At 42.1% G+C, this 27864-nt stretch overlaps 1 protein-coding gene across 14 annotated transcripts; it reads right to left on the bottom strand.

Annotated features, from left to right (window-relative positions):
• Positions 1-22619, bottom strand: ZNF268 (zinc finger protein 268). Of its 14 annotated transcripts, XM_009182133.3 has the most exons (8): positions 22545-22618; positions 22066-22150; positions 14863-15063; positions 10933-11059; positions 10546-10641; positions 8999-9104; positions 4906-4968; positions 1-410 (listed from the first exon to the last, which is right to left on the bottom strand). In XM_009182133.3, exons 1-7 carry the CDS (start codon positions 22616-22618, stop codon positions 4950-4952), a joined length of 708 nt encoding a protein of 235 aa, XP_009180397.2. In that variant the 3' UTR covers positions 1-410; positions 4906-4949. The 14 variants fall into 14 exon arrangements, 13 of the variants coding, with proteins under 13 accessions (XP_009180397.2, XP_009180393.2, XP_003907476.2 ...); XR_635326.3 differs by lacking the exon at positions 8999-9104 and having other exon boundaries at positions 2313-4968; positions 22545-22617; XM_009182129.2 differs by lacking the exon at positions 1-410 and having other exon boundaries at positions 1554-4968; positions 22545-22599.
• Positions 22620-27864: the final 5245 nt, after the last annotated feature.

Below are 27864 nucleotides of genomic sequence, written 5' to 3'. Positions count from 1 at the left end.
GACTGGGGTAGAAAGAGTAGGTAGATTTACAAACCAGTGACTCAATTTCTATTTTGTAAAATTTTCATTTCATTAAACAGTATTAAGTCCTAATCAAGTATTATTCTTTCCCACAGTATCTGAGTGCTGTCCTCAATAATGTCAACACTTCTGGCTTCTACCAAGCAAGGCTGCATGTAGACTAGCAACAAACTAAAATCTAACCCTAGGTAGTAGTAAGCTGAATATAAATTTTCTCTTATGAATTTATTCTGTCTTCTTTGGTACATCAATAATAATATACACCTTTACAGTATTTCCCAGATTGGGGGATACACTTTAGCAAATATCTGCAATTATTTGTTTATGTAAGATTTCTCTTCCCTTCTGTGAATCATCATTCTTCACCCAAGGTATCTTGAGGTTGGATTCTGTATAAGCAGAACACAACAATAGTTAGGTATTCAGAAACCATTAAAATTCCTCACCTTCAAGGATGAAAATTTCTCTGGGCAAGAGACAGGGTTCCCTCCTCTAATAGAGTACAAGGCAGAAGGTGTTTCAGAAATATTTGCAGTGTTGAATCCTCATATTCCTCCAAGATAGCCCTAATCTAACTGCCAGGGTCGCACTATTCACAGATTAATGCCCACTCACCTAACAAACCTGATGAGGTAGTGAATAAAACTAATTTTGTGAGTAAGCAACTGGCAGAATTTTTCACCACTCTGACTCTATAGCTACACATAACTAAGTAGTATCACTGACGACACGCAATTTTAAATTGAAGTTTTAAGATCATTATATACATGGGTATCAAAAGTAGTCCCTCTTGACCACACTCCAGAATTGTTTAAATTTTTTCAGTGACAACTTATCCATTTCCCCAGAGCCTCAGTGAGCACATGATGCCAACAATTCATTTCATGACTTCATAGCATAGGCCAAGTTTCTGCTGTGGAATATAAATGGAGACTTGAAGGACTTCCATCCTGTCTTGGGAAACAGCCGTTTCCAAATATCCACATATCCTTGCAAGCTTCTGCCTACACCTCTCTCTACCACCCATTTCTGAAGCAGTCTGATTTAGTAAGCTGTATGCAACAGATACACAATGGCTAATGCAATCCAACAAGGAATGTATTAAAAGCACACCCAATAGCTCAAAATAAAAGACAAGTGAACAAAGTTAAGAAAATGACAGTAACAAAAGCTGTTCTAGGAACCTCTACTGAAATAGCTACTTATTACATCAAGATGCCACCATAGAACAAAAGCTCATGTTGCTTTTTCTGAACCTGAAAAACCTGTTAACCATGTACAGTTCTGAGCCTCAGCTGACAACAGTGCTCATGCCAAGTCCCTGGCAGGGCATCTTGAATGGTGGTTCCATCATGACTGCATATACTGTGAGGGAATGTTTCTCTAAGAGGAAATCAAGATGTTCTAACCGGTGACGGTAGAATACATTCCAGGCTACACAAACACATGAAGTGTGCCTTATATTGATTATTATAACTAAAGACGTTGCTGCCAAGGCTGCTTCCAAAGGGCAGAAGATACACAAGAAAATGTTTGCAGTGTGGAAATGCATTTTTACTAAGTCATTCTAGTAACAAGTTGTATTTGGTAAGCCACAAAGAAACAATGTTGGTATGCAGAGTAGAAATCTCTGGAAGATATTTAATTTTGTCTCACATACGGCATTCACAAGTAAAATGCCAAACTGCCAAATTCATATTATGTAGTACACATAGGAAGATATCTAAATGTCCCTGCAGGCTCTGGTATGTAACTTCTTCTTGTTAACCTCCTTACTAGATTCACTTGTACAATGAAATAATCTGTATCTTCTTTATAATTTACTCAAATCTTTTCCTGAAAATTTGGAACACCTGGAATAAAATTTCTCTTAAAATGATTCCAAAAGGAAATCATTCTTCAAAATTAATATTAAAATATAATAATAGGTTGGGGGTTTTTTTTGGGAATGAAGCTTCTGATATAAGGTGAGGTTAACAGTCCAGCTGTGGCTTATGTGGTATATTCATAGATGTTCACTCCTATATTTTTTCCCTAGGGGTCTGTCATTTCCAGATTTAAACTTTCCCTTACAGCATGGTTCCTCCAAGGTATATGCTTCCGATACATAAAATGTTTGTACTTTTGTTAATTCTGCTATTCATTAGTTCAATAATTTCTCTCATTAAAATCCTGTAAACTATGAATTTCAAAGAAGTCTATTCTATATTCATCTGGTTCATGAAGTTTCCTCTTTGTGAATCTTATGTTAATAAATGACTTTACAACATTTGTTTAACATGGTTCCTCACCTGTATGAACTTTTTAAAAAAGGTATGACTTGCTGCTGAGAATTTTCAGAGTGGTTACTAAATTCAGTTTTCTGTGTATTTTCTACTATTTTTTCTGCATGTAAAGAACAGCTTTCTGTAGATGCCTTTCCATATGCTGTGTATTCATGAAGTTTCTATTCAGTATGAGTTTTCTGGAAGATGACAAGATGATTCCACTTACAGAGTTTCTCTTTATATATGACTTTGTGATTTCTTGTGAATTCACTTTCTGGAGTTTCATAAAATTATCAATGTTTGTCATCTACATGAGTTCTCTGATGCATAATGAGCTGTGACTTCCAACAAAAGGCTTTCCCACACTCAGTGCACTTACAAGGCTTTTCTCCTGTATGTGTTCTCTGATGTGCACTGAGAATTGATTTTTGAGAGAAGGTTTTCCCACATTCATTGCACCCATAGGGTTTCTCTCCTGAATGAGTTCTCTGATGTACAATGAGCTGAGAATTCCTAATGAAGGCTTTTCCACACTCACTGCATTCATATGGTTTCTCTCTTGTGTGCATTCTCTGGTGTACAAGAAGGCGTAGCTTCCCACTGAAGGATTTCTCACATTGACTGCATTTATAAGGGTTTACCCTTGCATGAGTTCGCTCATGTACAATGAGTAGTGACTTCCAAATGAAGGCTTTCCCACATTCATTACATTCATATGGTTTCTCACCTGAATGAGTTCTCATGTGTATAATTAGGTATGACTTGCTGCTAAAAGCTTTCCCACATTCACTGCACCCATAAGGCTTTTCCCCCACATGAGTTCGCTGATGTGAAATGAGCTGGTCTTTCCTATTAAAGGCTTTTCCACATTCACTGCATTCATAGGGATTTTCTCCAGTGTGAATTCTCTGATGCACAATGAGTTGTGAATTGAAACTAAAGGATTTCCCGCATTCCCTGCACTCATGTGGTTTCTCTCCTGTATGAGTTCTCGTATGTATAATAAGGTATGACTTGCTCCTGAAGGCTTTCCCACACTCACTGCATCCATATGGTTTTACTCCTGTGTGACTTCTCTGATGTACAATGAGCTGGGACTTCAAACTAAAGGTTTTTTCACATTGACTGCATCCATAGGGCTTTACTCCAGTGTGCACTCCTTGATGTACAATGAGCTGCGATTTGAATGTAAAGGCTTTTCCACATTCATTACAACCATAGGGTTTCTCTCCTGTATGAGTTCTCTGATGTACAATCAGGTTTGACTTTGTATTAAAGGCTTTCGGACACTCACTACATTCAAATGGTTTCTCCCCTGTATGAGTTCTCTGGTGTATAATAAGCTGTGACTTTAAACCAAAAGCTTTTCCACAGTCGGTGCATTCATAAGGCTTCTCTCCTGCATGAGTTCTCTGGTGTGAAATAAGCTGGTATTTCCGACTGAAGGCTTTCCCACATTCGTGGCATTCATAGGGGTTCTCTCCTGTATGAATCCTCTGATGTATAATGAGCTGTGATTTAAAACTGAAGGCTTTCCCACAATCGTTGCATTCATGGAGTTTTTCTCCTGTATGAGTCCTTGTATGTATAATAAGGTAAGACTTGCTCCTGAAGGCTTTGCCGCATTCGTTGCATACATAAGGTTTCATTCCTGTGTGACTTCTCTGATGTACAATGAGCTGTGATTTCAAACTGAATGCTTTCCCACACTGAATACACCCATAGGGCTTTACTCCTGTGTGAATCCCCTGATGTACAATGAGCTGTGATTTGAATGTAAAGGCTTTTCCACAATCACTACAAACATAAGGTTTCTCCCCTGTATGGGTTCTCTGATGTACCATAAGGTTTGACTTTGTATTAAAGGCTTTCTGACATTCATTGCATTCATATGGTTTCTCTCCTGTATGAATTCTTTCATGTATAATGAGCTGTGATTTTAAACCAAAAGCTTTCCCACATTCATTACACACATATGGTTTCCGTCCTGAATGAGTTTTCTGGTGTGAAACAAGCTGGTCTTTCCTACTGAAGACTTTCCCACATTCACAGCACTCATAGGGATTCTCACCTGTGTGGATTCTCTGATGTATAACAAGTTGTGAATTGAAACTGAATGTTTTCCCACATTCACCACATTCATGCAGTTTCTCTCCTGTATGAATTCTCTGATGTACAATGAGGTATGATTTACTACTGAAGTCTTTCCCACATTCATTACACCCATAGGGTTTCTCTTCTGCATGAGTTCGCTGATGCACTACAAGGTATGACTTGCTGCTGAAGGCTTTCTTACAATAGCTACATCCAAAGGGTTTTTCGCCCATATACACTTGTTGGCACATAAGTTGCGATTTCTTATTGACAGCTTTTCCAGATTCATTACTTTCACAGTATTTTATTCCTATAACACTTTGCTCCTGTTTAGAATGGAAGAATGATTTTCCATGTACCTGAAACCCATTAGGATTTTTTCCAGCATAATTACTAGTGAAATCTATATATTTCAAACCCTTTCCATGCGTGCCACATTTATGAGGTTTTTGTCTTGAAAGATAATTTGTACTAAGAAGACATAGTTTTCCAAACGTAGTGCATTCAAAGCTTTTTGCCGTACTTCCCAGCTTGTCTTTATTTTCCTGATGCCATTCCATAAGATCATCAATTTTCCAGACTGTGTCTAGAAATGAGAACAATTAGTCATATGTTATAAATAACAACATGATTGTAGTATACTAGAAAGTTGCCTATGAAATGCCATATCATGAGGTTTTTTAGTTTCAGATATCAGATCTGAATATAAATAAATTCTCAGGTGTAAAAACACTCAAACTACTGGATACTGAGAAAAATAAAGAAAAACCAAACTGAAGATAGGCATAGTAAACTGATAAGAAGTTAAAAAGTTTTGCATATTGGATAAAGAAGGCAAAATAGGCACAAGGAACAATGAAGATAATATAAAGATGTCATTAGGGATCTATGAACATTAGATTTATTCAAAAAATAATTATTAAATGCCTACTATGTGCCAAAAACTATGCTACCTTCTAAAGAAATGGCAGAGAATAATGCAGATTACTGCCCAGTCCTCCTGGGAATAACATCTCAATACCTAGCAAATGGATAAAAATAAACTGAGAGGGAACATCATTCCCTAACAGGACAAGAAGCAGTTCTTAAAACTATTCAGAGAAATCAAAACCGAAACAAAAAGCTTCCTACAATGTAACAAAAATTAGAATGCCATCAGACTTCTCATTAGGAAAACTAGAGGACAGAAAATAGAGCAATGAGGAATAAAGTCAAAACATTTTCAGATACAGAGGTCTCAATGTTTCTATCACCCTTTTCCAGGAAGCTACTCGAGTTGCTCCAAGAAAAGAAATGACAGAGGATATAGAAAATAAAATCAAAAAGGAGATCCTAGGATAAAAATTGCACAGAAGGTCTTAAGAAAAACTAAGCTACTCTGAAGGAAGTCAGAAAAACTTAGCAGTCAGTATCACTAGCAAGAAAAAAGGAATACAATTAATAATTTGGCTGAAAGTATCAGCCAAGAATATTCGGATACTGAAAGGAGAGTCTGCAGTTAAATATATGATTAATACCGTAATGATAACAAAATTAAACAAGCAAAAACTTAACTACAGAAAAAAATACAAATTTAGAAACAAAAATAAATCACTGTATACTTTCATGATTTACCTATAAACAGAAATTACAGTCATACCAACATAAAAATTGAAGACAGATCTACCCAAAAACATGAAATAACTGTATCAGAATGATGGAGGTATGGGAACACGCAAAGAGACATGTCTCCATCATAAGTGTACATATGGTGGGAAGGTATGGACGGAGAAGAGTGAAAGAGAAGTAAATCACCTTTCTATACTGAGCAATCATTAGGGGAGAAAGCCAAGGTGTAGCAGAATAAGCTGGTTATTTAGAAATATGGAGGCAACTACCACAAGAGTTAAAAAAGACACTGAAGATGTTTTCTCTAGCAGTCATGGAAAAGAATGGGCACAGGGTAGGCAAACAGCTGTTTGATACTGAAGCCATCCTAACTATCAAATCCTATATTTTATCCTTCCATTCCTTCTGCTGCTGGTAACATACCCATCCTGATCTTTGCTTGGTTCCTATAGCTCTGTTTTCATCATTTGAAATCTAATGTATCTTCTCTACAGCATGCTCTTTGTAACAATAATGGCAAAAACAGGATTATACTTGACACCCCAAGGTGGAGTTCAAAGAATTTTAAAAATCAGGGAATACCAAACCCAGTAACTAAAAGACAGGCTTCTTTTTTTTTCTTTAGATGGAATCTCACTCTGTCACCAGGCTGGAGGGCAGTGGTGTGATGTAGGCTCACTACAATCTCCACCTCCCAGGTTCAAGCAATTCTCCTGACTCAGCCTCCCGAGTAGCTGGGATTACAGGCATGCATCACCACATCCAGCTAATTTTTGTATTTTTAGTAGAGATGGGGTTTCACCATGTTGGCCAGGATGGTCTTGATCTCTTGACCTCATGATCCACCTGCCTCAGCCTCCCAAAGTGCTGGGATTACAGGCATGAGCCAGAGTGTCTGGCCTTTTTTTTTTTTTTTTTTAAAGAGACAGGGTTTGCCAGGCGCAGTGGCTCATGTCTGTAATCCCAACGCCTTGGGAGGCCGAGGCGGGCAGATCACCTGAGGTCAGGAGTTCGAGACCAGCCTGACCAACATGGTGAAACCCTGTCTAAAAACACAAAAATCAGCCAGGTGTGGTGGCACGTACCTGTAATCCCTGCTACTCAGGTGAGGCAGGAGAATCGCTGGAACCTGGGAGGTGGAGGATGCAGTGAGCCAAGACTGCACCACTGCACTCCAGCCTAGGCAACAGACCAAGACTCCATCTCAAAACAAAACAAAACAAAACAAAACAAGAGACTGGATCCCTCTCTGTCACCCAGATTCAAGTGCAGTGGTGCAATCATTGCTCACTGCATCTTCAACCTCCCAGACTCAATTGATCCTCCCACTTCAACATCCCAAGTAACTGGGACCACTGGCAACAGCCATCATGACCAGCTAATTTTAAAAATTTTTGGTAAAGCTGGGGTTTCACTATATTGCCCAAGCTGGTCTTAAGCTCTTGGCCTCAAGTGATCCTCCTACCTTGGCCTCCCAAACTGCTGGGATCACAGACAAATGCCACTGCACCCGGCCCAGGCATTCTAAAGCTTGAAAATTATTTAAATATGATTCAAGACCATATTAAATATGGTTCCTGGCTGTGGTCCAAAGGCAATCACTGGGAACCCAAATAAACACCAAGAGAATTGAGATTCTGAAGCTACAGAAAAGCAGTATCCCCAGTGACCATCTTGAGTTTAATCACAGATGATTATGGAAAAGGAAATTATGCTTGCAGAGCAGAAACAAAGGTTCCTCAGGTAGCTTATTTCACTGCCACAGAAAGAAATCCTGACAAAGCCTACAGTGTAAACCAGTGGCTACCATGTGGTGTTCACTGCTGCTGCCCTCCTGGAACTGGGGGACCCTAGACTTGATCTCTGGAGCTGCCCTCTACCTCAGGACTTTTTGTGATGTGTAATAATAAATCACTTCTTAAATTAGTTGGTCTGGGATTGACCAACAACTGCAGCTGAAGCAATCCTAGTAATGGGAACAAGGATCCTAGACTTGTTGATTTATGCTAGTACAAGCTAGTGATAGAATAAATGGGGTGTTCAGGGAAACATATCTGACAGATAGACACCTGGGAAGAAGGGTGTGACAGGTGCTGCCTGGCCAAGGAAGAGTAAAATGAATACACTGCTAGCTTGATCCAGTGGAGCTGCTGCCCAGTTCCTGGCAGGCACTTTTTGTGATGTGTAATACATAACCATCACTTACTGTAAATGTAGCTTGAGTCTGGGATGTGAGGACCAATTTCAATCTGCAGTCTGAAGCAATCCTAGTAATACAAGGACTAACTGTTGATTTATGCTGTCAAGCTAGTGATAGAATAAATGGGGTGTTCAGGGAAACATATCTGACAGTAACACCGAAGATGATTAGTATAAAAAGAGTAAAATGAATAAATTTAGCTAAGTACAACAATCCAGACATGACAATATTGAGACCTCTTTTGATGAGTGGGAATGTGAGACAGACTGAGGTGTTTTGAAACAGACCTCTTTATTACACTAGGAACAAGTATATGCTAACAGACTGTACCAAAACTAGTAAGGGAGCCCTGCACAGAAAGGAAATTCAAGCTGACTTATCCAGTGTTAGGAAAAAACCCTTAAAATGGAAGAAACAGCAGGATGAACAAAAAGAAAGATGAAAAGAAGGTGGTATGTAGGTGGCTATGGAGCAGTGGGAGAGACAATTTCAGTTTCTGAAAACGAGGCCAGGGAGTGGTACAAGGAAGATGCCAGTGAATCAATCTAAACCAGGACCAAAGGGCAGATAAAAGACCATTGTGGCTATCAATTACCAGTAGAGGAAAAGAGCTTAAATCTTCCGAATGGAAGCTGTTAAGGTCTGAATGTGTCCCCTCTAAAATTCATGTTGAACCTTAATCCCCATTGTGGTGGTATTAAGAGAAGACAAAGTCCTGCCCTAATGAATGGATTAGTGGTTTCTAAAAGGGCTTGAGGGAACGATCTTAGGCCTGTCTTGCCCCTTCCTGTCCCCCAGTGTTCCTCACCTCCAGAGGATGCAGCAACAAGGAGTCATCTTGGAAGCACAGAGCAGGCCCTCACCAGACACCAAACCTGCCAGCACCTTGGCTTTGGACTTTCCAGCCTTCAAAACTGTGAGAAATAAATTTCTGTGCTTTATAAAATTACCTAGTCTGTAGTATTTTATTATAGCAACACAAATGGACTCAGACAGAAGTCTTCTTTTTTGAGATGAGATCTCGCTATCACCCAGGCCAGAGTCTAGTGGCACAATCATAGTTCACTGCAGCATCAACTTCCTGGGCTCAAGCAATCCTCCTACCTCAGCCTCCCAAGGAGCTGGGACAACAGGTGCACACCACCATGCTCAGCTAATATGTGAGCCTTTTAAAAGTTACACTATATGAGGGAAATGAAGAATAAAGACCCCTTGGATTCAGAAGAGCAAGAGAAGCCCAGGAGAACATGAAGGGAAAAAGTGCTTGGTCATGCAGCACAAGAGCAGGATCAACAGGTGTCACTGCAGGATCATGGACACTATCAAATGACAAAGGAATGTGCTCAGAAGGTACAGAGTGATTAATGTTAAAGCCATTAGCAAGGCTGGGCGCGGTGGCTGATGCCTGTAATCCTAGCACTTTGAAAGGCTGAGGTGGGTGGATCATGAAGTCAGGAGATCAAGACCATCCTGGCTAACATGGTGAAACCCTGCCTCTACTAAAAAGACAAAAAATTAGCCAGGCTTGGTGGCGGGCGCCTGTAGTTCCAGCTACTCGGAAGGCTGAGGCAGGAGAATGGCGTGAACCCGGGAGGCAGAGTTTGCAGTGAGCCCAGATCGTGCCACTGCACTCCAGCCTGGGCGACAGAGTGACACTCCGTCTCAAAAAAAAAAAAAAAAAAAGGCCATTAGCATAGAGAAGCATAAAAGTGGTAGAATCTACTAACAGGTTTCAAAAAGAAGGAAGATGGGACTGTGGCTGTTGAATTTATGTGTAAGGAATTTAAACGTAATTTTCAAACTACAGAAAGGAAAGAGAAGGAGTATGAGAGTCACATCAAGTGAAGGAAAGAGGAAAGGTTTGCTAAAATGCATAATGAAGTGAGTCTATCACCAAGACAGAGTAAGGAGGGAAATAAGGACGCCAACCAGAAGATTACGAGTGGATGGTAAGGCTGGGCGTGGTGGCTCATGCCTGTAATCCCAGCACTTCAGGAGGCTGAGGCAGGCAAATCACTTGAGGTCAGGAGTTCGAGACCAGCCTGGCCAACATGGCGAAATCCCGTCTCAACTAAAAATACAAAAATTAGCTGGGCATGGTGGCGCACAACTGTAATCCCAGCTACTCAGGAGGCTGACGCAGAAGAACTGCTTGAACCCAGGAGGCAGAGGATGCAGCGAGCCGAGATCATGTCACTACACTCCAACCTGGGAAACAGAGTGAAACTCTGTCTCAAAAAAAAAAAAAGAGCGCATGGTATTACGTGAGGCACAGTACAAACAAGAGGAGCACATCACATTAGAATTCATGCTAATTCTGAATATAAGAGGAAAAGATTTGTCTCCATCACTCACTTGGACAGGACTGATTTGGAATTTGGGCCTGCACCACACACAGCTCTTCTCCTTGTTCCAACTTGAAGATGATATCAGGTTTGGTGTGTTGATACCCTATAAACAGAAAATCACAGACAACCTGGAACAAACAGGTTGGGATTCAGAGATTCTGAAGAATGGGGAAGATTTGGTTTGGAGGTAGCAAGATGAAGCTGCCTTGTTGCAATTTGGCAAAGTAAAGACCATTCAACTGGCATACTCTGCTGCCAACAGGGAACTAAGAAAATCTGGCCTTAAAATCTAAGTCCAAAATCACTAAGTATTTCACAGAAGGCCTCCAGTTTTCAGCAACCAAGAAGAAGCCTGGAGATCAAGCACACACCTCCTCAGGGAGGCAGCACTTACCTAGGGACACCAGGTTGCTATAGTTCTCCAACATCACATTCCTGTACAGGCACTTCTGTGCTGGGTCTAGCAGCTGCCACTCCTCCCAGGTAAAATCCACAAACACATCCATGAATGACAATGGTCCCTGAAATACAATACTCTCATCCAATCTCAAGTTATTTTACTAGGTTTGTGGAAAACTAGCTGCTTAGGGTGTCTATTACTGATGTTCAACTTTGTGAGAACAAAAATTGTACTGAAAACATGCATCAATGTGCATTAAATCAGTCATCTTTCTTTTTTTTTTTTCGTTGAGACGGAGTCTTGCTCTGTTGCTCAGCCTGGAGTGCAGTGGTGTGATCTTGGCTCACTACAAGCTCCGCCTCCCGGGTTCACGCCATTCTCCTGCCTCAGCCTCCTTAGTAGCTGGGACTACAGGTGCCCACCACCACACCTGGCTAATTTTTTGTATTTTTAGTAGAGATGGGGTTTCACCGTGTTAGCCAGGATGGTCTCGATCTCCTGACCTCATTATCTGCCCGCCTGGGCCTCCCACAATGCTGGGATTACAGGTGTGAACCACCGCGCCTGGCCGTAAATCAGTCATCTTTCATTTAACATTTGACAACTAGATAAACTCTCTTTAACAAATGCAATAAACTCTCTTTAAAGTTTTCAGCTATCCTAGAAACCATCTATACAAGGGTTCTCAGACATGGGACATTCAGTACTAAAGGCAGGACAGTCAGACAAAGAAGTTCGAATGATCACTCCTACATCTGCAATACAGTTACCGACCTCTGGGTGCCGGGAATATAAAAATGAATGAAATAGAGTCCTGCCCCCAAGAAGCATTCAGCACTGCACAAGGAAGGAAAGCTACATATGCAAATGCAACTGGAAATCAACGAAGTTAAAATAAAAGAACACAGATTACAACATGGGCACAAAGGAAGAAGTAAGCAATGCTATTTGACAGGGTCAGGTGGAATCTGTGAAAGGGTACTATAGGTACCTAGAAGAAAAGACACATTAAAACTTTATGGACTAAAAAGGTAACTGCCGTAAGTAGCAGCCACTCTGTGGGATAAAAGACCTAGACATGAAAATATACAGATGGTAAATGAGCATACAAGGCATGCTCAATGCCATATGTCATTAGGGAATTGCAAATCTAGACAAAAGTAAGACACCACTACACATCTACGAGAATGGATAAAATCCAAAAAACTGACCACCAAATGCTGGAGAGGATGTGGAGCAACAGGAACTCTTATTCATTGCTGGTGGGAATGAAAAGTGGCAGAGTCTCTTTGGAAGCCAGTTTGGCAACTTCTCACAAATCTAAACAGTCTTATCATATAATCCAGCAACTACGCCCTAGGTATTTATACAAATGAAATGAAAACTTACGTTAAAACAAAAAGAGAAGACACACATGGCAAGTATCATATATGAAAAGAAGTTATCATTACTGAACCCACAGACATGAAAAGACAAACTACTCTATGCACATAAATTTGGTAAGTTAGATGAAAAGGACATATTCCTTGGAAGACACAAATTACCAAACTTACTCAAGAACAGATAAACGGGCCAGGATGGCTCATGCCGGTAATCCCAGCACTTTGGGAGGCCAAGGCAGGCAGATCACGAAGTCAGGAGAACAAGACTATCCTGGCTAACACAGTAAAACCCCGTCTCTACTAAAACTACAAAAAAGTAGCTGGGCATGGTGGCACACACCTGTAGTCCTAGCTACTCAGGAGGCTAAGGCAGGAGACTCACTTGAACCCGGGAAGCAGAGGTTACAGTCAGCCAAGATCGTGCTACTGTATTCCAGCCTAGGCGACAGAGTGAGACACCATCTCAAAACAACAAACAAACAAACAAATAGATAAGCTTAATTAATAATTATATATCTATTAAAGGAATAAAATTTGGGCCAGGCGCAGTGGTTCACACCTGTAATCCCAGCACTTTGGGAGGCCGAGACGGGTGCATCACGAGGTCAGGAGATCGAGACCATCCTGGCTAACACAGTGAAACCCCATCTCTACTAAAAATATAAAAAATTAGCCAGGCATGGTGGTGGGCACCTGTAGTCCCAGCTACTCAGGAGGCTGAGGCAGGAGAATGGCGTGAATTTGGGAGGCGGAGCTTGCAGTGAGCCAAGATGGTGCCACTGCACTCCAGCCTGGGTGACAGAGTGAGACTCCATCTCAAAAAAAAGAAAAAAAAACGAAATAAAATTTGCAGTTAACATTATACAGATTGGAAAGAAACAAAACTGTCCTTTTTTACAGACAGAGTAAGAAGGAAACTGACGATGTCAACAAAAAGATTAAGATGACATGACTGTTTACAAAGAAAATACCAAAAAATCTAAGAAAGTTCCTAGAACTAACTAGTGAATGTAGCAAGGTCACAGGATACATGGTCAATACATAAAAGTTGGCTATATGTCTATATAACAGCAATAAATCATTTTATTCTGTAATTAAGAAACTGGCTGGTGCCATGGCTCACACCTGTAATCCCAGCATTTTAGGAGGCCGAGGGAGGTGGATCACTTGAGGTCAGGAGTTTGAAACCAGCCTGGCCAACATGGCGAAACCCTGTCTCTACTAAAAATACAAAAATTAGCCGGGTGTGGTAGTGCGCACCTGTAGTCCCAGCTACTCAGGAGGCTGAGGCGGGAGAACTGCTTGAACCCAGGAGGCGGAGGGTGCAGTGAGCCCAGATCATGCCACTGCACTCCAGCCTGAGTGACGGAGCAAGACTCCTCAAAAAAAAAAAAAAAAAAAAATTTAAGATACTGATACTGTTTACAACAGCAACAACGAAACAGAAAGAACTTACATATAAATCTAAAATATCTGTGTAGGATCTGTATGCTCAAAACTATAAACACTGACTTTTAAAAATCAAAGATCTAAATAATGGGGGGACCCTGTGTTCATGGATTTGAACTCAATCCCAAACGTACGGTAAATCTAAAAGTTAAAGGTCAGGTAATAAAGTAACAAAAAAAAAGATTTTTATGAGCTTAGGATAAGAAAAAAATAGGACACAAAAGTCATTAGCAATAAAAGAAAAAAATGTGCAATACAGACTCAGTAAAAGAAATACTTGTTCATCAAAAGTAAGCATTAAGAGAGTAAAAAAGCAAGCCAATATTGGAAGTAAAACAAGCACCCCAGGTAAAAATTTGAATATAGGCTTCATATAAAGTTTGTTTTAAACTTTAATGTGCATGAATCACTTAATCTTGTTAAAATGAAGAGTCTTATATTAACAGCATTGAGGTGAACTCTGATATTCTGCATTTCTAACAAGCTTCCAGAACAATACATATTTTGTAAACACACATTTTTTTGAAAACAGGATACAAATAAAACACAAAATAACTTTTTAGGGATGGGGAAGGAGATGGACATTGATGAGGAGGAAATAAGAGAATATACAAATAAAGGCAGAAAGGACCTTACATGAACCAATGATAAAAGGGCCACAGGCCAGGCACAGTGACTCATGACTGTAATCCCAGCACCTTGGGAGACTGAGGCAGGGGGACCGCTTGAGCTCTGGAGTTGATGACCAGCCTGAGCATATAGGGAGACCTTCTCTCTACTAAAAATAAAAAACCTCAGCCAGGCATGGTGGCACTTGCCTGCTGTCCCAGCTACTCAAGAGGCTGAGGCTGGAGGATCACCTGAGCCTGGAGTTTGAGGCTGCAGCGAGTTATGATTGCACCACTGCGCTCCAGTCTGGGCGACAGAGCAGGACCCTGCCACAAAATAAAAAGTTGGGGGGGGGTCTTGACCTGAACTGAGGAGTGATTAACTTAACCCTTTGACCTAAGGATCTCCATCCCTCTCCACACCAAAAAAAAAAAAAAAAAAAAAAAAAAAGAAAACACGAGGAATAAACAAATGAGAAGCTCACCCAGGACGTGGTGATTTTTGGCTGCTCTTGGGAAATAAATAGCCACTCTAGGACTTTCTCCGTTCTGCGACTCTTCCGCTTCTGCCTGGGTGCTCCAGGGAGGTGTTGCAGGCCAAGAGTCCCTTGGCCCAAGACGGATTCCTGACCTTGGAGCTTTCTGATCCTATCCCATGAACTGTTTCGTTCTTGGAGAGGTGGGACCTGTGGACTCAAGAGCAAATTTACTTTAGGGAGCATAATTTACTTCTGGAAAAAGGAAATAGGGGTCACATCACATAAATGTGAGAGAAACACATTAGAAAACAAGGCAGGTTTAACTTCAGGAAATGCAGGGTTAGAGGTAGAAAAGAAATGGCTTCCTGACAAGGCTTAGCACCAAGAGTTCAGGCCGTGTTTTGAGCCCTTCATGACAAAAACAGAGGCAGGGCCCCCAAACAGCAAAGCTACAGAAAGATCCTGGCTCATCCTAGCTCCAAACAGGGACTTCCTGCCACAAACCAAATGGCGTCTTAATAGGCTGGTTTGGAAGGGCAGCGGGAATATAACATTATTATGAGGGAAAAAGGAACCAAATGAGGCTCTGACAGACAATAAAAACATAACCAAAATATCTGACCACATAAAAACTGTTACACAACATTTCACAATGAAGTAAAAGAAATCAGAAAAACGAAACTTTGAGAGGACAGATTTACAAAAAATAAAAGAGCCTAGAAGGTAGATGCTTAGACATCTGGAAAATGTGAAATGAGAAGTATCAGAATAAATTAGGAAATAAAATTCAGAAATGAAGATTAAATTAGGAGGAACACAAAAAAGTAGCAATGACCTAGAAGGCAGCACAGGTGAAAAGTAGGGAAAGCCTAAAAAAAGGGAATAAAAAATTAGAAAAAGAAACAATGAAACGACATGAAAAGGCTGTTCACCGAGGCATTTTTATAACCCAAATATCTATAACTACATAACTGGTTGAAAATGCTATGGCCATCTATACAGCAGTAAACGGTGACAGAGACAAGGAAGACAGAACAACCTCTGTGCACCAGTATTGGTATAATACAATGATCGATACATACTCTGAGTGATGACGACAAGGGGAAGAATACTACATACAGAAAGCTGGCTTTCGTGTTAAAAAAAGAAGGGGCATTGCTAGTATATGTATATGCATGTGTTTGCCATAGAAATGGGATAACATAGTATCTAGTCTTTTGTGTCTGGTTTCTTTCACTTCACATAATGAGGTTTATACTTGTCATAGCACATATCGATAGTTTGTTCCTTTTGTTGCTGAATAGTATTCCATCACATTTCATCATTCACCATTAATGGACATTAAGATTATTCCCTGGAGGCTGGGCATGGTGGCTCATGCCTGTAATCCCAGAAATTTGGGAGGCTGAGGCGGGTGAGTTGCCTGAACTCAGGAGTTCGAGACCAGCCTGGGCAACACAGTAAAACCCCACCTCTACTAAAATACAAAAAAAAAAAAAAAAAAATTAGCCAGGCGTGGCAGCATACACCTGTAATCCCAGCTACTTGGGAGGCTAAGGCAGGAGAATTGCTTGAACCTGGGAAGCAGAGGTTGCAGTGAGTGCCACTGCACTCCAGCCTAGGCAACAGAGCGAGACTCCGTCTCCAAAAAAAAAAAAAAGATTATTCCCTGGAAACCAACAGCTTATCTCTCAGAGCCTTCTCTGGGTACACTGGGCACTACCCACCCACTCTACATTTTGCTCTACATTTCAAGATCGAGGATTCTAGAATCTCTGCCTCTTAAGAAATCCTCAACCTGTATCCAGAGACTAAATAGAGTGCACAGGCCAGGAAAATGCACATAGAGCCAGACTATCTGGTTTTTATTTTTTATTTTTTTTTTTTTGAGACGGAGTCTTGCTCTGTCGCCCAGGCTGGAGTGCAGTGGCGCAAACTCGGCTCACTGCAAGCTCCGCCTCCCGGGTTCACGCCATTCTCCTGCCTCAGCCTCCCGAGTAGCTGGGACTACAGGCGCCCGCCACTGCGCCCGGCTAATTTTTTCTATTTTTAGTAGAGACGGGGTTTCACCATGGTCTCGATCTCCTGACCTTGTGATCCACCCGCCTCGGCCTCCCAAAGTGCTGGGATTACAGGCGTGAGCCACCGCGCCTGGCCGACTATCTGGTTTTAAGTCCTGGCCCTACATTGACCAGGGGTGCCACCCGGTCTCCAACTAGCCCTTTCTGGGCCTCAGTATCCTTACCCATCAAAAGGAGAATAACAGTATTCACCACCACCTGGGGCTAGGACTGCTGTGAGGTTTTATTTTTTATTTATTTTTTTGGAGATGGAGTCTTGCTCTGTTGCCCAGGCTGGAGCGTAGTGCCATGATCTCAGCTCACTGCAAACTCCGCCTCCCAGGTTCACGCCATTCTCCTGCCTCAGCCTCCCAAGTAGCTGGGACTACAGGCGCCCGCCACCACGCCCAGCTGATTTTTTTGTATTTTTAGTAGAGATGGGATTTCACCGTGTTAGCCAGGATGGTCTTGATCTCCTGACCTGGTGATCCACCCGCCTCAGCCTCCCAAAGTGCTAGGATTACAGGCGTGAGCCACCGCGCCTGGCCACTGTGAGGTTTTAACGTGGTAATACCTAATAAAAGATTTAGCACAGAACCTCATACGTAGTAGACACTGAGCATTCACATTTGGTTGAAATGGCAAAAAAAAACAAAACAAAAAACCAGGAATACTTAATGAAAATAAACCACACTACAAAATGACAATCACCAAGATGAAAAGCATACGCTGCTTCTTAGAAAAGAGGACTCCACCTTCAAACATCCCCCAACTCTAACTAGTGTCTCCATTTCTACCACACTACACAAAATCCCTGCTACCTCTTGTCTGAACGACTGTAGTCACCTAATCAGTCTCGTTTCTCCCCTTCTGTGTCTACTCTTGTCCACCTACAACCTGTTCTCTACTCAGCACTCAGAAGGGTCTTTGGAAATCCTAAGCAGATCATGTTGCTCCCTTTCTTAGCACCACACCCTCTCCTGGACCCCATGGTTTCCTAGCCTGATCTGGCCTCTGGCCACCTGTGTTCATCTGCTCTCCTCTCTCTCACTCCCTACCCCCAGCCACAAAGACCTTCCTTCCAGGTTACAAAGGCATCAAACTTCTCCTGCCTTACAGCCTTGGCCCTGGCTGTTCCCATCCTGGATGATCTTCTACTTGCTCTTAACAAGGCTGGCTTGCTATTGTAACTCAGACTTAGATGTCACTTCCTTAGTGGGGGCCTTCCCTGACCACCCAAGCTAAAGTAGCCACCAGTCATTTCTTTTTTTGTTGTTTTTGAGACGTATTCTCGCTCTGACACCAGGTTGGAGTGCAGTGGCGCAATCTCGGCTCACTGCAACCTCCGATTCCCGAGGTTCAAGTGATTTTTCTGCCTCAGCCTCCCGTGCAGCTGGGATTACAGGTGCCCAACACCACACCCAGCTAATTTTCATATTTTTAGTAGAGACGGGGTTTCACCATGTTGGTCAGGCTGGTCTCGAACTCCTGACCTCAGGTGATCTGCTCACCTCGGCCTCCTAAAGTGCTGGGATTACAGGCGTGACCCACCACACACAGCCCATCACCACTAAATTCAATTTAGGTTTTTGACTGCTATGGTTTGAATGATTGCATCCCACCAAAATTCATGTTGAAACTTAAGTCCCATTGTGATGGTATTAAGAGGTGGGGCCAATTAGCTGGGTGTAGTGGCATGTGCCTGTAATCCCAGCTCCTCAGGAGGCTGAAGCAAGAGAATCACTCGAACTCGGGAAGCAGAGGTTGTGGTGAGCAGAGATTGCCATTGCACACCAGCCTGGGCGACAGAGTGACTCAGCCTCAAAAAAAAAAAGGGGGGGGGGTGGGGACTTTTAATAGTGATTAAATCATGAGGACTCTCCTTCAGGAATGGGATTAATACCCCTTTAAAAGAGGTTTCAGAGAGCCCTCTGGCCCTTCCATCTCTTTGGCCATGTGAGGACACAGCAGTCTTCTCTTTTTGCCCCCTGCCATCATGTAAGGATGTAGCAAGAAAGTGCCATCTTGAAAGAAGAGAGCAGAGCCAGGTGTGGTGGCTCACACTTGTAATCCCAGCACTTTGGGAGGCCAAGACGGGTGGATCACAAGGTCAGGAGATCGAGGCCATTGTGGCCAACATGGTGAAACGCCGTCTCTACTAAAAATACAAAAAAAAAAAAATTAGCTGGGTGGTGGCGCATATCTGTAGTCCTAGCCATTTGGGAGGCTGAGGCAGGAGAATCACTTGAACCCGGGAGGCGGAGGCTGCAGTGAGCCGAGATTGCACCACTGCACTCCAGCCTGGGGACAGAGAGAGACTCTGTCTCAAAAAAAGAAAAAAGAAAACAGACAGCAGACCTCATCAGATACCATATTTACCAGCACCTTGATCTTCAACTTCTCAGCCTTCAGAATCCTGAGAAAGTAGTATCTGTTATAAGTTGCCCAGTCTGTGATATTTTGTTACAGCAGCACAAACAGACTAAGACAATGATCTAATATTACTTGATCTCCCTCATACATGTCACTTGACAAGCATTTTTGAGGTTTCCTTTTCTTTAAGTGTGAATTACATGTATCTATTTTGTCTCACTTTTCTTGGATTCCATCTCAGTCTCCAACACCTGTTCCCCTGCTTTCTCTTGTCATTTCCCTGACCACTGTCCTCAGTTATCTTCTTATGGTACACATTCTCCCTGAGCTACTTTGGCCACACCTAATTGGTGAAACCTCATCCAGACCTTTCTCTTGAAACACATACCTGCCCACCTGCCCACTAGCAACCTCTACCTAGAAGAGCCAATCCATATAAAACTGAAATCTCCCCCCTCTATCAATCACAATTCTGATAGTCTTCCCTTACTCAGCAAATGGTGACATTCCCAACCAGGCCCACAGAGTACAACTCTAGTTGTCATCCCTGGCTTTTCTGCCTCTGTTACCACTGCACCCAACTAGTTATGAAATCTAATTTCTTCTGCCTCTTTACCACCTTTTTTTTTTTTTTTTTGAGACAGTGTCTTGTTCTGTCGCCCAGGCTGGAGTGCAGTGGCACAATCTCGGCCGATTGCAACCTCTGCCTCCTGGGTTCAAGTGATTCTCCTGTCTCAGCCTCCCGAGTAACTGGGATTACAGGTGTGAGTCACTGCACCCAGCTACCTTCTCTCTTTTCTCAAAACCACTAATTTACTTAAACCCTTATATTCTCTTACCTGCTGCAGACTAGACTGTTCTACCCTCAAACTCTTTGTGAAAACACTTAAATAAGTAAACTCCTTCCCCTATAACATCAGTCCCCAACCACGGACCGGTTTTGTAGAGGACAATTTTGCCATGGACAGGGAGTAAGGGGTGGCAATGGCTTCTGGATGAAACTGTTACACTTCAGATCATCAGGCATTAGTTAAGAGTCCCATAAGGAGTGCGCAACCTAGATCTTTCGCATGTGCAGTTCACAACAGAGTTTGTGCTATGAGAAGTTAATGCAGCCTCTGATTGATAGGAGGCGGGGCTCCGGCAGTCATGCTCACTAACCCGCCACTCACCTCTGATAGGAGGCGGGGCTCAGGCGATCATGCTAACCCGCCACTGGCCTCCTGACATGCACCCCAGTTCCTAACAGGCCACAGACTGGTACTAGTCTGAAGCCTGAGGGTTAGGGACCGCCTGCCCTGTATGATAAAATCCAAGTTTTTAATGGGGTCCTCAAAGCCCTCTATGATCGGAGTCTCCCGCTTCCACCCAGGCTGGAGTGCAGTGGCCGGATCTCAGCTCACTGCAAGCTCCGCCTCCTGGGTTCACGCCATTCTCCTGCCTCAGCCTCCGGAGTAGCTGGGACTACAGGCGCCCGCCACCTCGCCCGGCTAGTTTTTTGTATTTTTTAGTAGAGACGGGGTTTCACCGTGTTAGCCAGGATGGTCTCGATCTCCTGACCTCGTGATCCGCCCGTCTCGGCCTCCCAAAGTGCTGGGATTACAGGCTTGAGCCACCGCGCCCGGCCAAAATCCAAGTTTTTAATGGGGTCCTCAAAGCCCTCTATGATCTTAGGCCTACGGCTCTAGCCTCATTTTTTAATATACACTTCTACTATCACCATTAAACTCTACCTTTCAGCAACCCTTAAGTGCCCAAAGTTCACCATATGAGGTCATTTCAAGCCTAATTTGCATGTTACTTCTTTTTCCCAGGCTGGTTTTAATCCTTTGTCTACTTTAGGTATGTCATCTTTCAAACCCAAGTTTAAGACTCTCTGAATCATTGAAGCATCTGGGAGTAAGGGGTTAGGGGGTGTCCTTACTTCCAGAATTGATTCATTCCTGCATGCCCCCGTGTATTTCCACAGCCTGCTCCCAGAGCACTCATTAACTTGTCATTGTGTCTTTCTTATCCACCATTCCTAGACCACTGTTCTTCAAGACAGGGATAATGAGCAACCCATCTTTAGATTTTTAGCACCTGCCCCAGGGTCCAGCAAACAAAATAAAATAAACAAAAATGTTGAACAAGTGAATAAAAAAGTCTGTAATTTCCAAAATAAGGTTCAAAGATCCCAGATACAGAAGACCCTCAGTAAATGCAGGCTGAAAAAACTGAAAGATAGGTTAGTATCCCTTGTTTAACTCAAACGTTCAACGTACAAAGTTGTCAGAAAAGAGACTGAGGAAAGGAGGAAAAAAGGAAGTCGGATTAACATGCTCTAAACGACAATCCAGTTGCCTAAAAGAGCGGTGGGGTGAGAAAGCTCCCCGCACATTCAGACTTTGGAGTAGATGGAGTGCGCGCACGTTGGCATTCAGGGAGAGCTTTTCAAGAATGAAAGAAGGCCGGGCAAGGTGGCTCACGCCTGTAATCCCAGCACTTTGGGAGGCCGAGACGGGCGGATCACAAGGTCAGGAGATCGAGACCATCCTGGCTAACACGGTGAAACCCCGTCTCTACTAAAAATACAAAAAAATTAGCCGGGCGCAGTGGCGGGCGCCTGTAGTCCCAGCTACTCCGGAGGCTGAGGCAGGAGAATGGCGTGAACCCGGGAGGCGGAGCTTGCAGTGAGCCGAGATCGCGCCACTGCACTCCAGCCTGGGCCACAGAGTCCGTCTCAAAAAAAAAACCAAAAAACAAAAAAAAAGAATGAAAGAAAACCCCTACTCACCCAAATAGAGGCTGTTCGGACCCTGGTGGCCATCCCTACGGTCACTTTTGTGTGCTTCGCTGGAGGTGACAGGACGCAAGGGATACTAGAAGAGAGAGCACAGTGAAGAAAGCGGTCTCCCGGCAGTCCCCAAACCCAGGTGGGTCCGAGGCACCAGGGCTGCCTGCCATTCTCGGAGCTGAGGCTCCTTCCCGCCCACAGCCACGGGATTCACCATCTCCACCCCCTCACCAACACACAGGTTAGGGTCAGGCAACAGCCCCGGGTCTGCAGCAGGAGAGAGTTAAGGCAGATTAGTTCTGTCCCGTCCCGCCGCCTTGGAACTGGAGGAATTCCGCGCCTCCGGCTCCTCCAAACCCTGAAGGGGCGGCAGGATAGAGTCCGGGGTGCTGCCTCCACCTCCGAATCTGCAGCCAGAAGGGTTCGCAACCACTCCAGACACGGGTGACCCGGTGACCACGACGGGTGATGAACGCTACCTGCGGAACAAGGCTCTCACCGTGGGCGCAGAGCAATGGCGGCCGTTACGTGTGTCGCACAGGAATTGCGTCATTGAGAGTCGAAGGCGAAAAACTACAACTCCCAGAGGCCTCTGCGAGGAGTTACTCCGGCACCGGAGGGCCCCGGCCAAGGGCCACCGGGAGGGGGCGTGCTAAAGTGACCTGACAGCTCAGGCCCTCCTGGCCCAGTCCCTGAGCTCCCATACTTGGGAGTTTTAAATTATAAAGAGAATCAAAATACTTGACACCAACTGCTCAACGGTTAGAGGGATGTAAATTAGGTTACAAGTATTCTAGCCCATGCTTTACTGAAATGGTAAAAGGCTTATTTTGCTTCACACTTTAATAACAAAGATTCATAAAATTCCCATTACATGTTAACATAAATAATATTTTAATGAAAATTACATATATTTTACAAAAGAAAAAATTTAGTAAGGAGTGGCTTCGTTTTATGTTTAAGTCTTTTCTGACTTACTAGAAAGCTGGATTCTCATATCTGCTTCTATGTTTAATCTGTTGCATATGTTGTTTTTGTTAAAGTATATAAAGATACAAGTCGAACAAGAGATAGGTTTGTTAGTGTACAATCTTAAGCCATGCAGATGAACTTTTTCTACTGTATTACATAAAATCCATTGGTCTACATTGCACTCTGAATGAATTCTTTTATCATGCATGATTTCATAACATCATGCATTGCCCAGTTGGAAAATATCAGTTTAGTGAGCTTTGCAGATCTTGCAAATGTCAACACATTTCATTATACAAAAAGAATTATTAGGCTGGTACAAAAGTAATTGCGGCTTTAATGGCAAAAGATGCAATTACTTACTTTTGCACCAACTGAAAATATCCACTAACATCATTATTGATCTTAAGTATTGGGAAGGGGTGACATTCACAAAGGCAGATACAAGTTTTCTAAAATTCTTTTGTTTTTGGCTTTTAAAAACTTTTATAAATTTATGGGGTACAAGTATAATTTTGTTACATGCATCAATTGTGTAGTAGTGATGTCAAGGCATTTAAGGTATCCATGCCCTATTGTACGTTATATGCATTGTACCATTTAGGTAATTTATCATTGTCCCTGAAACCCCCCAACACCTTTTGAGTCTTCATTGTCTATCATCCCACACTCTTCATCCATGTGTACATATCCTTTAGCTCATACTTAAAGTGAAAACATGTATTTTTCTTTCTGTGCCTGAGTTGTTTCACTGAAGATAGTGGCCACTAGTTCCATCCATGATGCTGCAAAAGACAATTTCATTCTTTCTTATGGCTGAATAGTATTCCATTGTGTATATATAACACTGCAAGCTCCGCCTCCCAGGTTCACGCCATTCTCCCGCCTCAGCCTCCCGAGTAGTTGCGACTACAGGCGCCCACTGATTTTTTTCAAAAAATCAGAGCGCATCTCCCCCTCCAAAGGAACACAGCTCATCGCCAGCAATGGAACAAAGCTGGACAGAGAATGACTTTGACGAGTTGAGAGAAGAAGGCTTCAGTTGATCAAACTTCTCAGAGCTAAAGGAGGAACTATGTACCCAGCGCAAAGAAATTAAAAGCCTTGAAAAAAGAATGGATGAATGGATAACTAGAATAATCAATGCAGAGCAGACCATAAAAGAATTGATAGAGATGAAAACTATGACACGAGAACTACGTGACAAATGCACAAGCTTCAGTAACTGACTTGATCAACTGGAAGAAAGAGTATCAGTGATTGAAAATCAAATGAATGAAATGAAGTGAGAAGAGAAGTGTAGAGAAAAAAGAGTAGAAAGAAATGAACAAAGCCTCCAAGAAATATGGGACTATGTGAAAAGACCAAACCTATGTCTGATTGGGGTGCCTGAAAGTGACAGGGAAAATGCAACCAAGGTGGAAAACACTCTGCAGGATATTATCCTGGAGAACTTCCCCAACCTAGTAAGCCAGGCCTACATTCAAATTCAGGAAATACAGAGAACGCCACAAAGATGCTCCTCGAGAAGAGCAACTCCAAGACACATAATTGTCAGATTCACCAAAGTTGAAATGAAGGAAAAAATATTAAGGGCAGCCAGAGAGAAAGGTCGGGTTACCCACAAAGGGAAGCCCATCAGACTAACAGCAGATCTCTCGGCAGAAACTCTACAAGTCAGAAGAGAGTGTGGGCCAATATTCAACATTCTTAAAGAAAAGAATTTTCAACCCAGAATTTCATATCCAGCCAAACTAAGTTTCATAAGTGAAGGAGAAATAAAATCCTTTGCAGACAAGCAAATGCTTAGAGATTTTGTCACCACCAGGCCTGCCTTACAAGAGATCCTGAAGGAAGCACTAAACATGGAAAGGAACAACCAGTACCAGCCATTGCAAAAACATGCCAAAATGTAAAGACCATCGATGCTAGGAAGAAACTGCATCAACTAACGAGCAAAATAACCAGCCAATATCATAATGACAGGATCAAGTTCACACATAACAATATGAACCTTAAATGTAAATAGGCTAAATGCTCCAATTAAAAGACACAGACTGGCAAATTGGATAAAGAATCAAGACCTATCAGTTTGCTGTATTCAGGAGACCCATCTAACACGCAGAGACACACATAGGCTCAAAATAAAGGGATGGAGGAAGATCTACCAAGCAAATGGAAAACAAAACAAAACAAAAAAGCAGGGGTTGCAATCCTAGTCTCTGATAAAACAGACTTTAAACCATCAAAGATCAAAAGAGACAAAGAAGGCCATTCCATAATGGTAAAGGGATCAATTCAACAGGAAGAGCTAACTATCCTAAATATATATGTACCCAATACAGGAACACCCAGATTCATAAAGCAAGTCCTTAGAGACTTACAAAGAGACTTAGACTCCCATACAATAATAATGGGAGACTTTAACACCCCACTGTCGGCATTAGACAGATCAATGAGACAGAAAGTTAACAAGGATATCCAGGAATTGAACTCAACTCTGCACCAAGTGGACCTAATAGACATCTACAGAACTCTCCACCCCAAATCAACAGAATATACATTCTTGTCAGCACTACATTGCACTTATTCCAAAATTGACCACATAGTTGGAAGTAAAGCACTCCTCAGCAAATGTAAAAGAACAGAAATTATAACAAACTGTCTCTCAGACCACAGTGCAATCAAACTAGAACTCAGGACTAAGAAACTCAATCAAAACCGCTCAACTACATGGAAACTGAACAACCTGCTCCTGAATGACTACTGGGTACATAACGAAATGAAGGCAGAAATAAAGATGTTCTTTGAAACCAATGAGAACAAAGATACAACATACCAGAATCTCTGGGACACATTTAAAGTAGTGTGTAGAGGGAAATTTGTAGCACTAAATGCCCACAAGAGAAAGCAGAAAAGATCTAAAATTGACACCCTAACATCACAATTAAAAGAACTAGAGAAGCAAGAGCGAACACATTCAAAAGCTAGCAGAAGGCAAGAAATAACTAAGAACAGAGCAGAACTGAAGGAGATAGAGACACAAAAAACCCTCCAAAAAATCAATGAATCCAGGAGTTGGTTTTTTGAAAAGATCAACAAAATTGATAGACTGCTAGCAAGACTAATAAAGAAGAAAAGAGAGAAGAATCAAATAGACGCAATAAAAATTGATAAAGGGGATATTACCACCGACCCCACAGAAATACAAACTACCACCAGAGAATACTATAAACACCTCTATGCAAATAAACTAGAAAACCTAAAAGAAATGGACACTTACACTCTCCCAAGACTAAACCAGGAAGAAGTTGAATACCTGAATAGACCAATAGCAGGCTCTGAAATTGAGGCAATAATCAATAGCCTACCAACCAAAAAAAAGTGCAGGACCAGACGGATTCACAGTCGAATTCTACCAGAGGTACAAGGAGGAGCTGGTAGCATTCCTTCTGAAACTATTCCAATCAATAGAAAAAGAGGGAATCCTCCCTAACACATTTTATGAGGCCAACAAAAAAGAGAAGTTTAGACCAATATTCCTGATGAACACCGATGCAAAAATCCTCAATAAAATATTGGCAAACCTAATCCAGCAGCACATCAAAAAGCTTATCCACCATGATCAAGTGGGCTTCATCCCTGGGATGCAAGGCTGGTTCAACATACACAAATCAATAAATGTAATCCAGCATATAAATAGAACCAAAGACAAAAACCACATGATTATCTCAATAGATGCAGAAAAGGCCTTTGACAAAATTCAACAGCCCTTCATGCTAAAAACTCTCAATAAATTTGGTATTGATAGAATGTATCTCAAAATAATAACAGCTATTTATGACAAACCCACAGCCAATATCATACTGAACGGGCAAAAACTGGAAGCATTCCCTTTGAAAACTGGCACAAGACAGGGATACCCTCTCTCACCACTCCTATTCAACATAGTGTTGGAAGTTCTGGCTAGGGCAATCAGGCAAGAGAAAGAAATCAAGGGTATTTAGTTAGGAAAAGATGAAGTCAAATTGTCCCTGTTTGCAGATGACATGATTGTATATTCAGAAAACCCCATCATCTCAGTCCCAAATCTCCTTAAGCTGATAAGCAACTTCAGCAAAGTTTCAGGATACAAAATCAATGTGCAAAAATCACAAGCATTCTTATACACCAGTAACAGACAAACAGAGAGCCAAATCATGAATGAACTCCCATTCACAATAGCTTCAAAGAGAATAAAATACCTAGGAATCCAACTTACAAGGGATGTAAAGGACCTCTTCAAGGAGAACTACAAACCACTGCTCAGTGAAGTAAAAGAGGACACAAACAAATGAAAGAACATAACATGCTCATGGATAGGAAGAATCAATATTGTGAAAATGGCCATACTGCCCGAGGTAATTTATAGATTCAATGCCATCCCCATTAAACTACCAATGACTTTCTTCACAGAATTGGAAAAAAAACTGCTTTAAAGTTCATATGGAACCAAAAAAGACCCCACATTGCCAAGCCAATCCTAAGCCAAAAGAACAAAGCTGGAGGCATCACACTACCTGACTTCAAACTATACTACAAGGCTACAGTAACCAAAACAGCATGGTACTGGTATCAAAACAGAGATATAGACCAACGGAACAGAACAAAGCCCTCAGAAATAATACCACACATCTACAGCCATCTGATCTTTGACAAACCTGACAAACACAAGAAATGGGGAAACAATTCCCTATTTAATAAATGGTTCTGGGAAAATTGGCTAGCCATAAGTAGAAAGCTGAAACTGGATCCTTTCCTTACTCCTTATACGAAAATTAATTCAAG

Source organism: Papio anubis, chromosome 9, assembly GCF_008728515.1.
Source record: "Papio anubis isolate 15944 chromosome 9, Panubis1.0, whole genome shotgun sequence".
In the NCBI taxonomy this organism is placed as follows: Eukaryota; Metazoa; Chordata; class Mammalia; order Primates; family Cercopithecidae; genus Papio; species Papio anubis.
Note: the sequence above shows the minus strand (reverse complement) of the source record. Positions and strands in the feature narration are given on the sequence as shown.